Source organism: Chamaea fasciata, unplaced genomic scaffold, assembly GCF_029207755.1.
Source record: "Chamaea fasciata isolate MVZ Bird 193981 ecotype frontalis unplaced genomic scaffold, bChaFas1.0.hap1 SCAF_10, whole genome shotgun sequence".
NCBI lineage: Eukaryota > Metazoa > Chordata > Aves > Passeriformes > Sylviidae > Chamaea > Chamaea fasciata.
The window spans coordinates 23,146,005-23,160,277 of record NW_027094095.1 but is presented as its reverse complement, the minus strand read 5'-3'; the positions used below and the strand labels follow the sequence as shown (position 1 = coordinate 23,160,277).

General features: G+C 53.0%; 1 protein-coding gene across 1 annotated transcript in view; it reads left to right on the top strand.

Moving 5' to 3' along the window:
- ZSWIM5 (zinc finger SWIM-type containing 5) overlaps nucleotides 1-13,431 on the top strand; it is a 95,851-nt gene extending 82,420 nt beyond the window's left edge. The window contains exons 6-14 of the mRNA XM_066192714.1: nucleotides 1,351-1,527; nucleotides 3,763-3,909; nucleotides 4,616-4,753; nucleotides 5,216-5,476; nucleotides 5,865-6,000; nucleotides 7,735-7,892; nucleotides 10,003-10,166; nucleotides 10,472-10,553; nucleotides 10,976-13,431. Coding sequence (XP_066048811.1) covers nucleotides 1,351-1,527; nucleotides 3,763-3,909; nucleotides 4,616-4,753; nucleotides 5,216-5,476; nucleotides 5,865-6,000; nucleotides 7,735-7,892; nucleotides 10,003-10,166; nucleotides 10,472-10,553; nucleotides 10,976-11,838 — 2,126 coding nt within the window. The 3' untranslated portion in view covers nucleotides 11,839-13,431. The remainder of the gene's footprint in view (nucleotides 1-1,350; nucleotides 1,528-3,762; nucleotides 3,910-4,615; nucleotides 4,754-5,215; nucleotides 5,477-5,864; nucleotides 6,001-7,734; nucleotides 7,893-10,002; nucleotides 10,167-10,471; nucleotides 10,554-10,975) is intronic.
- The last annotated feature ends 842 nt before the right edge of the window (nucleotides 13,432-14,273 follow it).

Here is a 14,273-nt window from a genome sequence, read left to right as displayed (position 1 = left end):
GCTCTGGCGTTTGGGGAGGGTTGCTAGGGCTGAACAGGTCACTTTTTTTTAGACCTGCAGGGAGTTCCCAAAGCACATGCCAGGGATGTCCCCTTCTCCCTGTGCTCCTGCATCTCCAAGAAGGGGACTGAAAGCAGCACGGATCCTGGAGGTGTCCTGGGGTTCATGTTTGTGTATATGCAAATACTGCTCCAGATTGTTGACAGCCTCTTTTATTACTGAAGAACAGCTGATTCTTGAAATCCTTCCTGGTAAAGTGAGCAGGCTTGGTTCTCAACATACAAACACCTGTTTAATTTCTCTCCACCTCAGGGTGCCTGCAGCATTCTGGCTAATTGCTTGTTGCCATCGTTTCCGGAGCATGTTTACCCAGCCTCCCTGGATCAGCTTTGAACAGTGCCTTTTGTTTTCCACCCTTGAATGCATTTAACTCGGCCCCTCTTGCGGGTTGCAGGACCTAACATGGAGCATTGCACCCCCTTTGGGGCTTCCCATTTTGCAGCCTGCCAGCTGTGTTTGGCCTCCATGATCCAGTGTGGCTGAAGTGATAGTGGGATTGCTCCGGACAGGTTTTTCCTCGTAACAAACTACTTGTCTTGATCAGTCTGGCTGGGGTGAAATGCCAATCCAGCATTTGGTAGTTTCAGAAATGCCCATGGACTTACAGAGCAGTTCTGAAGAGGAGTGCAGATATCCGGTGCAGGAGAGCAGTGGGGTTTCAGATGATGATGTCTCCTCCCTTCCAGCCCTCTCAGGCAGCCCACAGCGGTTGCTAGAGGGTGATGATTCCTCCCCATTACTTGGAGGCAGATGAGACAGACTCGTGTGGTTCCCTTTGTGGCTTCATGTGCTGCTGATCTAAGAAACTCCAGTTCAGTGAAGCTGAGACTTTGTGTTGGAGCAGAAGAGGAGAGCTCATGGTGCTTGCAGGGCAGTAATGCTGAGGGAGCCCAGTCCTGACCCTGGGGCAGCTGCCTGCATGCTCAATGTCACGGTGAGGGGAACCCACTGCCAGGTTTCAAGGCATCAGCCTTTTGTATAACAGTGGACTGTGGTCACACAGCAAAGTGTGAATGGTCCCTGCCTCTTTTCTCACCTCTCTGACCAAGTCAGCTATTCTAGCAAGTTACTTAGCCAATGCTGTCTGAGGAGACATTAGTCTCCCTCAGAGATGGGGTAGGCAGTAGAGCTATCCAAACCCAGAGCCTGTGCCCATCTCGGAAATTACTGGGGCGAGACCAGGTTTTGCTCTCATTGTAAAGGCAGAGGTCTGCCCAGGGAGGTCATGTCTGGGAGGAGGAACAGGCTGCCCCTGCCCCACCAGGGCACTGATGTGTTTTCTCTTTGCAGACTCACTGGCCAGGCCCAGACGAACCGTGTTCACCCGGGCGATCGAGGGCTGTGACCTCCACTGGCAGGACAGCCACCTGCAGCGCATCATCAGCAGTGACTTCTATGTGTCCCCCTCCTACCAGCGGGAGGGCGAGAGCCTACTCTTCAACTCCCAGGGACAGCCACTGTGGCTGGGTGAGCATCCAAACCAGCAGCCCCTCCTGTGGCTTGTGTGGGTAGGGTTGTTAGTGGAGTCGTCTGAGGCTACCCTGGGTCATTGCAAGCTTGTGCATCCTAGACTGAAATGGCTCCCCTGGCCCTTAGCCTGAGGAGTGGGAGGAGCAGAAGAATTCAACGCCTACCCACACCCCAGCCACAGTCCTTAGAGCAATCACCATGTATTTACAGTCTGGGCTTCTCTTGGGCAGTTTGGATCAAGCTCATCATGTCCCTTTTCATCCTGCCAGTGTTTAGATGTCCCCAGAGCAACCTCTCACTGTTTCCAGTACAGGGGGTCTGGACACTTAAAGTCTCTTGAAAATTGACTACAAAGCACAGCTGTATCCTCTGGATTTTCTCTTTCCTGCTCTCATCTTCTTGTTAGTCTTCCCTTAAAGGCAATTAGCAGTTGGTACAATTAAACCTCATGGGAGCTTAGGGTATACTGGGCCAGGCAAGCCCAGAGGCCTCCTGTGTTGTAGACTTTTGGTCCAAGTACCTCAAGCCACACAAATTCTCTCCTGCAAAGTCATGACCCCAGGCAGATCTGTTGACCTTTGACAGCTCCTTGTCTGGGATGAGAAGAAGTGATATGAAGGGCTTGGGGGGAGTCTGGTGTGGCTGTCTGCCCTAAGACAGCCCCAAAATGGGAGACACAAGTTTGCACCCACTTCCAGGAAGGGGGATTACTTATCCCCTACAGTCCAAGAGTTGAATATATGAACGCGCAACAGGTCAAAGCCCACCACTGCACTGTTGTTCACTCCAGAAGCTGGGGTCTGCCACCAGGGAAGAGAACATTTAAAGCTGTCTAGAGATGTAGTTTCTGGAGTAGGAGGCACTAAGTTGCTCTTAATGCCAGGAGATAGGAAGGGCTCATATGTAGGCTGTTGGTACACCTTAGCTGGAGCAGGAGAGGATATTTCTGCCCTGGGAGGAGTTCAGCTGCTGGCAGGATGTCTCCTTCCCACACAGCCACAGGCAGCAGTGGTAGGTTAGTGCATCCATGGACACCATCTAGAAGGGATGTGGTGGCCACAGCTCCCCTGTCCTGAACCTTATCTGGGTTCTGGTGAGCCCTTTTCCCCAGTGGGTTGGTGCATGGTATTTTTCTGATGTGTTTGCCATGATTTTTGGATATTGCGCTTTTGCTTTCTTGGCACCTCTTCAGGGACTCAGTGCTGGGAGAGTAGGGTGATTTGTCAGCAACTTCCAGCGATGAATTCAGTGAGAAGATGAATATTTCATCCATTTAGCAAATGAATCGAGGGAGCAACAAGAATCTCTTTTACAGATGTGTTTGTTCTGAAATCTCTTCCTCATGTATTCCTTGTGGGTGACCTTTGGGATGTGGATACCCCATTTGTGGAGGTGGTTGTCTGCATTTCCAGAGCTTTCTGAACTCTTCCAGGAATAGAAATTATCCCTCTACGATAACTTCAAACCGTCTGTTTGCCTGGGTTTTTTTTCTCCCCTTGGTAGGACATTTTGAAAGAAAATGGGATTTTTGCTGCTTGTTATGCAGCATGTCATGTCATCTGCTCCTGCTAATTTCTCACTCAGTCATAATCCTCTCCACAGTTGCTTGTGATTTCAGGTGAGCAATAAGCAGCAGGAGCAGATGAATTCCTAAGCAACTGTGAGTCTTGGGAGGGGGTTTCGTGCAACTGTTCCTAATAATAAAACACCAGGTAGGAGAACTGCAGAAGAGACAGGATGTCTGCAGAGCTCGCTCCATGGAGGTGTTAAGGAGTCAGTTCAAAGCATCACCCCAAGTCTGCCAATGTCCTCAGCACAGTTCTGGATGCCTAGCCTCACCCTGTGTATCCTCACCTGTGCCGTGGGAGCAGTGAGAGAAATCGAGATAAGCCATGCAGGTTTTAGGAGAAATGAGTGGCAGGGTTGTAGCAGCCTGTGTTGGAGCTGTCGTATTGCAGCAACGGTGTGCTGGAAATGCTTCCCTTAGATAAGCTTTGCGGAGGTGGGGATTTAGGTATTGACGTGGCTGCTGTGGGTTGAATGTGGCAGGAGTCCCGTTAGTATTCCTGGTAGGCATCCTTTCCAGGAGCAGGGAGAAAGGGATGAATCCAAGACAGGAAGCAGGAGTTTAGCTCGGGTGTGGGGAACGTGAGTAGAAGATGCCCCATGGGTACCATCCTGTATTGCCTGTGCTCCTCTGTTCAGCCATGCCCTCTGTTCCTTGCCTTGCAGAGCACGTCCCGACGGCCTGTGCTCGGGTGGATGCGCTGCGCTCCCATGGATATCCCAGAGAAGCTCTCCGACTAACTGTTGCCATAATCAACACCCTGCGACTGCAGCAGCAAAGGCAGCTGGAAATATATAAGCATCAGAAGAAAGGTATGAGTAGAGCTACGTGAGAAATGTCTTGTGATGTCTGGCCAGGGTGTCTCGGTTGGAAAAGTCTTCTCCACCTTGACAAGGCAAACATCCAGCCTGGATGGGCAGTGAGGTTTTGAAGGAACTGAGGAATAAATAGAGGATGTATCATCTTTGGGAGGAGGGTCAGGTCTCTCAGGAAGTATTTAAGGGGGTTGCTAGGGCATGTAGGAAAAACAATAGAGAGGCCAAAGCTCAGTTTGAACTTAATTTGACAACTTTAGTAAAGGATAATAAAAAATGTTTTTATAAATATATTAATGGCAAAAGGAAGAGTAAGACCAACCTTTGTTCTCTACTGGATGCAGGAAGGATGTTAGTAACTGCAGATGAGAAGGCAGAACTGCTTAACACCTTCTTTGCTTCAGTCTTTAGTGGGAAGATGGCTTGTCCTCAGGACAACTGTCCTCCTGGGTTGGGAGATGGTGTCAGAGAGCATCTTATGTGGCCTTGGGGACATCTTTTTTTGTGTATGCCTGCTCTCTCAGTTGTCTACAGAGTGGCAGCTCCTTGCCCTTGTGAACTACCATGCCAGAGTTGGCCCTGGAGGTCCCTGTCACCCAAGTTGTGGGATAAGAAAAGTCCTCTGGTCTCAGAAGCCTCTCTGGGTGCAGAACTTGTCTTTAAATTCCTTACTTTTACCATCATCCTGTTCTATTTTATCCAGAGCTGCTGCAGCGCGGAGCAACAACCATCACCAACCTGGAGGGCTGGGTAGGCCACCCTCTGAACCCCATCGGCTGCCTCTTTCTCACCCTGACCGAAGCTTGTAGATTAGAAGAGGAAAATTGCCTTGAAATTTCAGGTACCAAGTGCTCCTCCTGGATCCCTTCCTGGTGGCTGTGGCTGAGGTGGGTGCAGATGTGGGGCCCTGGGCACCAAGACTCTGAGTTCCCCCTCTCCGCCTTGGCAGGAGGACCAGGTCAGAGCTGCAGTGCAGACAAGGAAGGTAGTGAGTAGAGAGAAGTGGAATTTTCTCTGCCTCAGGGTTTACAGCCAGAGCAGAGAAGGTCCATGGGAAGCCTCTGGTGTCAGCTGTATACCCTGTTGCACATGTCTTGGGTCTCCTGCATCTCCTAGTGAGAGGAAGGAAGGGAGGGTGAAGCCCACATCTCCCCAGGGAGCTTTCATCTGTTGTTTCTGGGTAATCAAAAGCAGGAAGGGAGGTGTGGGTCTTACTTCTGAAGTGGGAGATTTTTCTTTGCAATGGTTCTGCTGTCTGGGAAGATTCTTTTAACCCCACTGCATCTCCTCTTCCTCCCTTCAGATGCTGGGGACTCCAAACCACCAGCGTATCAACACGTGCCCGTTGTGACTGGCAGCCAGGACGGTGATGAGTCCTACCTGTCCCTGGCCTTAGAGGTGGCCCTGATGGGGATGGGTCAGCAGAGAGTGATGCCTGAAGGTCTCTATGCCCAGGACAAGGTGTGCCGCAATGAGGAGCAGATCATTGCCCGGCTGCAGGACCTGGAGCTGGACCCAGTGCTGGTGCAGACCCTGCGGAAGCAGTGCATCTTGCTGCTAGAAGGTGGGGACTTGGCTCATCTAGCCGACTTTTGTGTCTTAGCCGAGTGCTGGTAACGTCTCTGAGGTGCCCTTTTCAAAATTTATGCCCATCCTGCTTGTTCCTCTGTGGATGTGGTGCAGAGCCTGTAGGGTGGCTGCTCTGCACCATCACCTGGCAAAGCAAGGGTTTGTTGGCATCCCTACAAGTCAGAGGCAATATGGAGAAGGGTGCTAAGCATGTGGCTTCAGTTTCTTATTTTCTTTTAGAAAAGGAAAGAGCATCCCTGGATCCAACTTGAGTAACACACCAGGGAGCTGAACAGCGGATCCTCAGAGCTTTGGGGTCGTGCAAACCCCTGCCACAGATCCTGCTGTGCTAATTATGGCTGATGGGCTCTGCTTCTGCCTAGGTGGTCCCTTCAGTGGCTTGGGAGAAGTCATCCACCGGGAGAGCGTCCCCATGCACACCTTTGCCAAATACCTGTTCTCTGCCCTGCTGCCCCACGATGCTGACCTGGCATACAAGCTGGCTTTGCGGGCCATGAGGTTGGTGCATGTTTAATTCTCTTTTTGCCTCTCTTATGCTTGTTGGGAAGCTGGGATGCTTTGCAACTTTTGAGCAGGGATGGGAGTGGAGACAGGCTTGGAGATTGCCATCCATGGGATCTTTTGCAGTGTGTAGGGCCACTGGGCACAGCAGCAGTGCAGAGAGGTTCCGGCTCTCCATTTGGATGATTCTTGGTTTATAAACTCCATCCATACAGACTTGCATGGGTCCAGTAATGTCTGCTGGCCCAGGCCTCCACCCAGCCCCTTGCTCCAGGCTGGACCGCCACCTGCCTGTCCCTGTGACAGGCATCCTCTGCCGGAGGAGGTCCCAGGCACACACAGAGCTGTCATCTGCCTTCTGTCTGCCAGGCTTCGGGCACCCTGCAGCTCTCCCTGCCTGCAAGAAGGGCTGTTATCCTGGCACAGATGGGTGGATGGTTTGCCCCGGGCTCCAGGGTGTCACAGAGCCAGGTGGAGAACACAGTTGCACTCTGTTCTCCATTAAAACCCATCTCTATCTCTGGGACTGGGGAAACAGCTGATGCTGAGAGCTGCCCTGTCTCCTTCCCCAATCTATGACACACTGCAGACATCAGCCTGTGTATTGCACTGTTTTGACAGGAACTAGATGGGTCTTGGAAAGGCTGGAATTTCCTAAAAAAGTCAATGCTTGGAGGACTGTCAACTCCAGAGCATCCCAGTGCTCTCTCCCTCTACCACCATTAAAAGTCCTGGCCCAGAACATCACCTTTTCTAGAGCATTTCTGCAGTTAAATGGGTCATCTCTCCCCAGCACTGGGGGAAAGTTTGTAATCCCCCTATCCTGGGAAGAGCTGCTCAGGAGGACAACCAGCAGCTCTAATAGGCAGCCAAGGGCCTCTGTGGTGTGTGGAGGCATCATGTTCTGCCAGACCTGAGACCTCTGGCCATTGAAGAGGACCGAGGGCCCCAGGGATGCCATGTGTTGGTGCCCATCCTCTGCTCCCAGCTAGGACTCCCTGTGTTGGGGTATCCATGTCCAGGGCTGGAAAGGCTGGGCTTCTGCTGCCCTGTAGTTAGCCTCAAGCCTGCAAGTGAGGATAGCAGAGACACTTGGATGCTCTTCTTGTCCAGGGTGCAGTTTCTCTCCTGGATAACTAGCCATCAAGTTAGCAACACTAGCACCAACTCAGGGGTTTAGGATTTGTCACCACAGCTGGTGACTTGAGACTCCTGCTCCCCTTCTTTAGGCTTGCTTCTCCCCCAGGTTTTCCAGGCTTTTGGATGTGCCCACAAAAACAGGCAACCTAACCTGGCTACAGAGGCCCTGGGGAAATGTGCTGCTGCTTCTGATCATAACCAAGTGTTCTAAGAAGAACCAGATGATACAGTCAGGAGTTCTGCTGGGTGCTTTAACATGAAAGGAGCAGGAGGGGAGGAGGGATTTTACTTTTTTTTCTTCCCTTTTTTTTTTTTCCTTAGGTCTGTGCTTTTCCTTACAAGTTTATAAATCACTCAACGGATCTTTCTCCCCCCTTTCAAGTCAGTCTCAGATTGATCCCTGTGCCCATGTGTTGAGCACGCAGCCTTGGGAGCCCCACACGTGCACAGCAGCAGGATGTGTTCAAAGGCATTGCTGCAGGCAGCTGCCTGCAGGCAGCCCCTGCCTCGCCTTGGCAGCACCTCAGGGAGAGGAGGTGAAGCTGGGGCTGGTCTGGGATCTGATGTTGCCTTCTCCCTCTCGCCCTTCAGGTTGCCTGTCCTGGAGACCACAGCACCATCCGGCGATGTGACTCACCCTCACCACCTGGTCTCGGTGGTGCCCAGCAGGTACCCGCGCTGGTTCACCCTGGGGCACCTGGAGTCACAGCAGTGTGAGCTGGCCTCCACCATGCTCACCGCAGCCAAAGGTTGGTGGCAGGGCAGTTCTGGGGCAGGGTTGATGGAATGATGGTGCACAAGGGCATTGAAGAGTTCTTTGCTGGAGAAAGGAGGGAGCTCTTGCTTCTGCTGGCACTGGCAGAGACTGGCTGGGTGCCCCACTGGCAACCTGCTGTGGGCAGGGCACAATGAGCTGGCCTTGAGAATCTGGGGTTTCTGGGATTCTTCTCCCAAAGGGCTCATGGTCCAGCAGGGCAGGAGGGGAATTTCCAATGAGGTGCAGGCAGGCCTTGCAGCCACGGTGCTGCAGGTCCTGGATAGTGCCCTAGGTGATGCAGGACCGTGCCTGCCCTGCAGCACAGCCAGCTGCCAGGCCAGCAATCCCTGCCAGGCATGTTGTGGGGTCATGCCATGGTTTAGTTTGAAGCTGTTTATCCTTTCACCTCTGCTTTATCTCTTCTGCCCTGTGGTAAGGATCCTGCATGGGCTGTGGGAGGGAGAAGACCTCCCTGTGCACCAAACCACAAGTGGCTTTTCTGGGAAATGGGATCAGCGGTGACACCTCACTGGTCTCTTGAGCCTCTTCAGTTTCTGCCCAGGCACTATTGTGAACACGAGTACAGACTTTTCGTTGAACATCCCCCTGACCAGATACCAACCCCAGCAGGATGGCAAGGGTCTTCTGTCCCGTGAGGGTCAGTGAGCCAAGCACTTACCACTGCCCTCTGATGTCCTGGTGCTTCCAGCCTGACAGGGAAGATTTTTCTTCCGCAGCAAGAGGGAAGGTAAATGAGCTGACAGAAAGCTCCAGCCTTGCTGCCTTGGCAGCCTCTTCTCTCCTTCCAGCCTTCTCTTCTAGGCTGCTTTACCAAGGCTGATGGTGTTCTGTCTGACTTGTAGTGCCTGGATGAAGAGCTGGTACTTGGCTTATCCTTGAGGTCTTCTTTCTCCCTTCCAGTGCCTAATGGGATGAGGATTTTATGCTGGGGATGTAGGGCTGTTGGATTGCGTTTGTTTTTCCCACTGTCCCCTTCCTCAGGTGTTCCCTTACTGCAGCATGTCCCAGTGTGATCCTTCAGCCTCTCTTGCCCACGCCCCCACGAGCCATTTTAGGGAGGCTTGGATTTTGGTGGCAATGCAAGCGGCTGTGGTGGGTGGCAGGTGATATCTTTAGCTATGAGTCACCCGAGATGTCTCTGTGTGTCCAGGTGCAGCACTGGGTTTTTCACACTCCCGTGCATGATTTGGTTGTCTTTGCATGAGGTTCATCTGCTCAGTCTATGACTAGGAGTAGAAGTAAAGCTGGAACCCAATGTGGCATGCTGCCACCTCTGGTCTGTGCACACCCCAAAGGTCCCACACCCCACACTGTGTCCCACAGAGACTGATAGGACAATTTCCCAAGCTAGGTGCAAGGTCATGATATTCATATGCCTTGATGTGTCCCTATTCCAAGATCCTGCCCCATCTCCTGTGCCATCATATATCCTAGCCCCCACAGCTTCCTGTAGCAGCAGACCCACAGCACAACTGGATATTGTGCCATGAACCTCCTTCTTTGGGGATAGTTCAGCCTGTCTCAGTTGTGAATGCTGTGTGCCTGACCTGGGACATCAAGGACCAAGGTGCAGCAAGTCTGGGTGACCCCAGCCCAGCCTTGCAGAGGGGACTTGCTTGCCAAGACAGTCTGTGTGCAGCAAACAGCATTTCTTCCTAATGTTCCTGGATGAAGACTCATCTTTCTGCAGCCATTCAATAGTAGTCATCTCCCAAGCCCCTCCTTTTCTGGGAAGAAGCTGTGGTACAGCTGTCAAACTTGAGGCCAGGGTGGAACATCCAAGTGCCTGGAGATGTCTGCTAAAGACAGGACATGTCAGGTTTGTTTGTCCTCTCTGTGAGAGGATGAACTTGGATGAGAACTCGTGCTGTAGGGAGTATTATTTCCTGGGGAGGGTGCTCCATTGTAGACTGTTGGACTGCAGGGCCTGATCCAGCATCGTTGTGTGTCCCTTTGTGTGTGTGTCCAGAGGGGCTGGCTCTGGTGAAGGGACTGTTCACCACATGATGCAGGCAAGAGATGGGGCTCCAGGGCAAGTTGGGGCATGTCTGAGCCATCTGACCGTTCTTGCTTGCTCCCAGGGGACATGCTGCGCCTACGCACAGTGCTGGAGGCCATCCAGAAAAACATCCACTCCTCCTCCTTGATCTTCAAGCTGGCTCAGGATGCATTCAAGATTGCCACGCCAGCCGACAGCAACTCTGACACGACACTGCTCAATGTGGCGCTGGAACTGGGGCTCCAGGTACGGGATGATGCTGGGGATGCTGGTGGCCCTTCTGACCCCCATGCTGTGGCAGCTGTGCTGGTTATGGTCTTCCACCAAGCAGTGTGTTCCCTGTGGATGGAGTAGAGGGATCCCTCCATGGTCCTGAGCAGGGAACCTCAGCCCTGGGAAGCCCCTGTGCTCACTCTGGTTTGGGTGGTGGTGAGGCAGTGCCACGTAGCTGGTAGCCATTTGAACCAGAGGGATTTTTTGGGAGCACTGCTCTGTTGGTGGCCTCACTAGAGCCCTGCAGGGCAGCCTGTCACCCCGAGTTTGCCTCGCAGGTGATGCGCATGACCCTGTCCACCCTCAACTGGCGGCGGCGGGAGATGGTGAGGTGGCTGGTGACGTGTGCTACTGAAGTGGGTGAGTTCCATGTGCGCTGGGGGGATCTGGCCTGCAGGCAGTGGGAGCAGAGTTTGGCATGGAGATCCTAGGGTCATGCTTAGCCCTGAGCATCTGAGTTCTTCTGAGTCTCTCATTTCTTCCTGGGTAACTGAATTCACCCCAGAGCACCAGCTGACAGGGCTGGGGCTGCAACAGTGCCTGGTTTTGGGACTGGGATGGGTGCCCTGCACCTGGCCTAGGCCAGTGGTGGTCTCTGTGCCTGGCAATATGGCAGTGCGGGTTGGCCTCTGGCTGTCCCCCTCTCCCCTGTCCCTCTTGGGGCAGAGGCAGCAGCTCAGCACTGCTATGGGCTGGTTTTACCTAGTCCCTAGGTCTCAGAGGAGCCCCATGAACTGAGTCAGGTTCCAGGGCTGTGCTGTGACCCCAGTGTTTTCTTGCAGGAGTGAGGGCCCTGGTGAGCATCCTGCAGAGCTGGTACTCACTGTTCACCCCCACGGAAGCCACCAGCATTGTGGCGGCCACAGTGATGTCCCACAACACCATCCTGCGCCTGAGCCTGGATTACCCACAGCGGGAAGAGCTGGCCAGCTGTGCCCGCACCCTGGCCCTGCAGTGCGCCATGAAGGACCCCCAGAACTGCGCCCTGTCTGCCCTGACCCTCTGTGAGAAGGACCACATCGCCTTCGAGACCGCCTACCAGATCGTCATTGACGCTGCCTCCACCGGGATGACCTACACCCAGCTCTTCACCATTGCCCGCTACATGGAGCACCGGGGCTACCCACTCCGAGCCTTCAAACTGGCCTCCTTGGCCATGACGCATCTCAACCTGGCCTACAACCAGGACACGCACCCAGCCATCAATGATGTGCTCTGGGCCTGCGCCTTGAGCCACTCTCTGGGCAAAAACGAGCTGGCAGCCATCATCCCACTGGTGGTGAAGAGCGTGCACTGTGCCACAGTGCTCTCGGACATCCTTCGGCGCTGCACCATGACAGCACCAGGGCTGGCCGGCATCCCTGGGCGCAGGAACTCGGGGAAGCTGATGTCCACTGACAAAGCCCCCCTGCGGCAGCTGCTGGACGCGACGATAAGCGCCTACATCAACACCACCCACTCCCGGCTCACCCACATCAGCCCACGGCACTATGGGGAGTTCATCGAGTTCCTCAGCAAGGCCAGGGAGACCTTCCTCCTGGCACAGGACGGGCACATACAGTTTGCCCAGTTCATTGACAATCTTAAACAAATCTACAAAGGCAAGAAAAAACTGATGCTGCTGGTGCGAGAACGGTTTGGGTGAGCCCCAGCTCCTGCCATACTCACTGGCAGGGTCTGGCTGCAGCACGGGGACTCGGGAGAGAAGAAGGAAGGAAGGTGGAGATCAGCTTCCCCCCCATTGGCAGAGGCTGCTCTGTTCTGGTCTTCTGTTTCTTTTTTGTTTGTTTTCTTTTTTTCTTTTTTTTTTTTTTTTCTTTTAGTGTTACTCTTTCTTGGATTTAACCATTTCACACACTGAGAGGATCCAGAGATTCCTTGGGCACAAACCAAAAGGCAACCACGGGGAAAAAAGGATGGTTTACTCAGCCCCCTGCCCTCCCTTGCCAATACCAAAAGCTAACCTGGAAATCTAATACCTCTTTCCTGAAGGATGTGGTTGCTGGAGGGATATGAAGGTTGCAAAGTGAAAAATCGTTAAAATTATGTGGGGAATTAAACAAAAAACAAAACAAAACTTAAAAAAAAAAAACAAACCCCCCAAAAAAGAAAAAAAAAGCGAGCAAAGAAACCTGCGACACTAGAACCTCATGCGTCACCAAAAGCGATGGCTTTGCAGAGCGCTTCTCCCGCCCGCCCGAGACATGCAAACTCCTCTATTTGTGAAGATACTTCAATAAAAACAAGTAAAAGTAACTGTTCTCAGGGATTGCTTACTAAAAGTAACACAAAAAAAAGCATTTATGATACTGTAAATACTATAGTATATGTGTCAATTATTAAATTGTAAAGTTATAATTATTTATAATTCTGTCTTTTATTTGGGGGATACTTGAAATTGTTGTGGGCTGGGGCGATTATTTTTATTATTGCTATTATTATTATTATTGTTATTATTATTATAACTATTATTTAAAAAACCCACACAAAACCACAGACAAAAAGAGGAGGAGGCACACGAACATTTCTCAGGTTCCCATGGCATCGTCAGCGGCAAGAAGGGTGTGGGGGGGAGGCGAACATCTACTCAACTCACAGCCCTGGGACAGAAGGACAGACGGACAGAGGAGCAGCAGCCCAGCGCTGGAGGACAGCGAAGGAAGGAAGCTGGGTCGACGCTGGCTTGGACACAGGCAGATGCTGGCGGTGGAGGACTCAGCCCATTGCAGGTGCAGGGTGTGAGTGCCTGAGCGGGCACCAGGGCTGCCGGCTCCGGGGGAGGGAGGGGCAGCCGCGTCGCCTTCCCGCACCGCCTTTCCGCACCGTTCCCAGCTCCGTGGTGCAGCCAAAACGCTCGGCCCTTCTCGGCTCACCCTGTGCTGGGGGCACACTCCAGCTCCAGGCCGGTGGCTCTTCAGTTTTGGTTCATTTCTTTGCCAGCAGGTTGGGAGGGCTGGGGGGGCCAGGGCCGGTCTGGTCGGTGACTTGTAGTTAGAGAACGTGCGCTAGTTATCTGCTGTCTGGTTTAATTTTTTGGCAAGTGACTTGTGTCCGTGCTCTGGCCAGGAACCCAATTGTACTTGGTCTGTGTCGCCACCAAACTAGCAGTCTTCAACCAGTCTGTTTCTCTCTTTATTTTCCTTCCCTTTTTTTTTTTTTTTTTTTTTTTGTGTGCGTGCGTGTATGTGTGTGTGCGACCTCTTCATCTGATGTTTAATAATAAAAGGGATGAACGTTACCGCCTGTGTCTCTCCTACCTTTCTCTTGAGTCAGGGGGGTCACCAGACGCATACAGAGCAGTGTCACAGCTCCCTGTGGTAGTCAGCTCCTGTGCCCCAAGGAGGGGGACAGAGCCAGGACAAGGCAACCCAATTGCTTCTGAGTGCAATTCCCTGCCATGTACAGTGTTAGCAGGTCCTTGCCCATGCTGGAGACACTGCCCTATCGATGCCGGCTAGAGCAGCGTTTCTGCCCATGTCTTGATCCATCCTGCCAACCTGGACCACAGTGAGTGTGCTGCAGTGTGGGATGGGGTGGCAAGGAGCTGTAACTCAGGGTTCCTGGGCTGCTTTTTGCAGGGTTTGCTGAGCTCCAGGCTAGCTTGGCCCTGAGGATCAGAGGAGATAGGGAGGTGTGCATGAGGGAACACTCTAGGACCAAGGGGATGGTCCTAAAAAGGCTTTGGGAGCTGGAGGAGGGCCATGGTGCCTCTGCCGCCATCCCAGCCAGTGTGGCAGGGTGCTGGTGGTGCTGCATCTCCCAGCTCCTTGAGACTACCTACCCTGGGGTGAGGACACATTGCCCATTCCAACCTGAGCAGGACTGTGCAACAGCTGATGCTGAGCCTCTGTGAGTGGTGGGCTGCGTGCCCCAAGCTCCATGGCTGTGACCCTACCAGCCTCAGGCAGCCCACCTTCCCTAGCAGGGCTGAGCGCATCCATCCTCAGGAGACGGCTGTTGTGCCTTGGGCTCACATCCTCAGCTGCAAGCATGGACACTGCAGCCTGGCAGGGGGAGGCATCCTCCACAATTTGCTGCCCTCCCTGTTTCCTCATTTTGACCTGCAGGATGGGGCTCAGG